This window comes from Empidonax traillii, unplaced genomic scaffold (genome assembly GCF_003031625.1).
Source record: "Empidonax traillii isolate 1590-97213 ecotype Southwest subspecies unplaced genomic scaffold, ASM303162v1 scaffold2740:size34933, whole genome shotgun sequence".
Classification (NCBI taxonomy): domain Eukaryota; kingdom Metazoa; phylum Chordata; class Aves; order Passeriformes; family Tyrannidae; genus Empidonax; species Empidonax traillii.
In genome coordinates, this window is record NW_020957933.1 from 16,272 (window position 1) to 17,506 (window position 1,235).

Here is a 1,235-nt window from a genome sequence, read left to right on the forward strand (position 1 = left end):
AGCTTGTACTTGGCGGCCGCCAGGATCTTCTCCTCCACGCTGTTGACGGTGCAGAGGCGCAGCACCCGCACCTCGTTCTGCTGCCCGATGCGGTGGGCGCGGTCCTGGGCCTGCAGGTCCTGGGGGACCCCAAAAACCACGGGTTCGTCCCCAAAACCAGGGGGTTTGTACTCAAAAACCACGGGTTCGGCCCCAAAACCAGGGGGTTTGTGCTCAAAAACCACGGGTTCGTCCCCAAAACCAGGGGGTTTGTACTCAAAAACCACGGGTTTGGCCCCAAAACCAGGGGGTTTGTACTCAAAAACCACGGGTTCGTCCCCAAAACCAGGGGGTTTGTGCTCAAAAACCACGGGTTTGGCCCCAAAACCATGGGGGTTTGTACTCAAAAACCACGGGTTTGGCCCCAAAACCATGGGGGAGCTCAGGGATCCATCCCATAATGGGACCGTGTAGGTGCACCCAGTCCTGGGCCTGCAGGTCCTGGGGGACAGGGGGCAGTGTGGGATCCCAAAATCCACGGGGTTTGTCCCCAAAAACCACAGGGGAGCTCTGGGATCCCGAAGGATAACGGGGATCCCATAATGGGACCGTGTAGGTCCAGGGGGAAAAGGGGCAGCTGTGGGACAGGGGGCCCCAAAACACGTGGGTTTGTTCCCAAAACCCCGTGGGTTTACCCTAAAAACCCAGGGGGGAGAGGTGGGATGAGCCCTGAGGGAGCTCAGGGATCCCAAAGGATAACAGGGATTGAGCAATGGGATCACCAGAGCCGTGTAGGGCCTGTGGGGAGGGGCTGCCTCGGTCAGAGGGTCCCAAAAAGCCTCAGTTTGTCCTCAAAAAAGCCCCGTGAGAGATGCGGGATCCACCCCCAGGGAGCTCGGGGGCCCCGAAAACGCCGTTTTTACCCTCAAAAGCCCCCGGGGGGGGGACACAGGATGTGCCCCCAGCGGGGTCAGGGGGATTCCAGAGCTGCTCCTGCCAGGAAAACCCGGCCCCAGCCCCGGGATTTGGGGGGGGCGGGTCCCGGGAGACGACGGGATTCCAACCTCGGCCCCAAATTTGGGATTGGGGACGTTGGATTGGGTTGGGTGGGTGGATTTGGGGTCAGTTGGTTGGATTTTGGGTTGATTGGTTGGATTTGGGGTTGATTGGTTGGATTTGGGGTCAGTTGGTGGTTTTTTGGGGCTGATTGGTTGGATTTGGGGTCAGCTGGTGTTTTTTGGGTTGGTTGGTTGGAT

General features: G+C 59.3%; 1 protein-coding gene across 1 annotated transcript in view; it reads right to left on the reverse strand.

The window, feature by feature from the left end:
- Positions 1-1,235, reverse strand: part of LOC114072188 (transcription activator BRG1-like) — a gene marked incomplete at both ends in the record, with an annotated part of 34,633 nt that overhangs the window by 16,094 nt on the left and 17,304 nt on the right. The window contains one exon of the mRNA XM_027910109.1: positions 4-119. Within this exon, the coding sequence (XP_027765910.1) occupies positions 4-119 (116 nt within the window). The remainder of the gene's footprint in view (positions 1-3; positions 120-1,235) is intronic.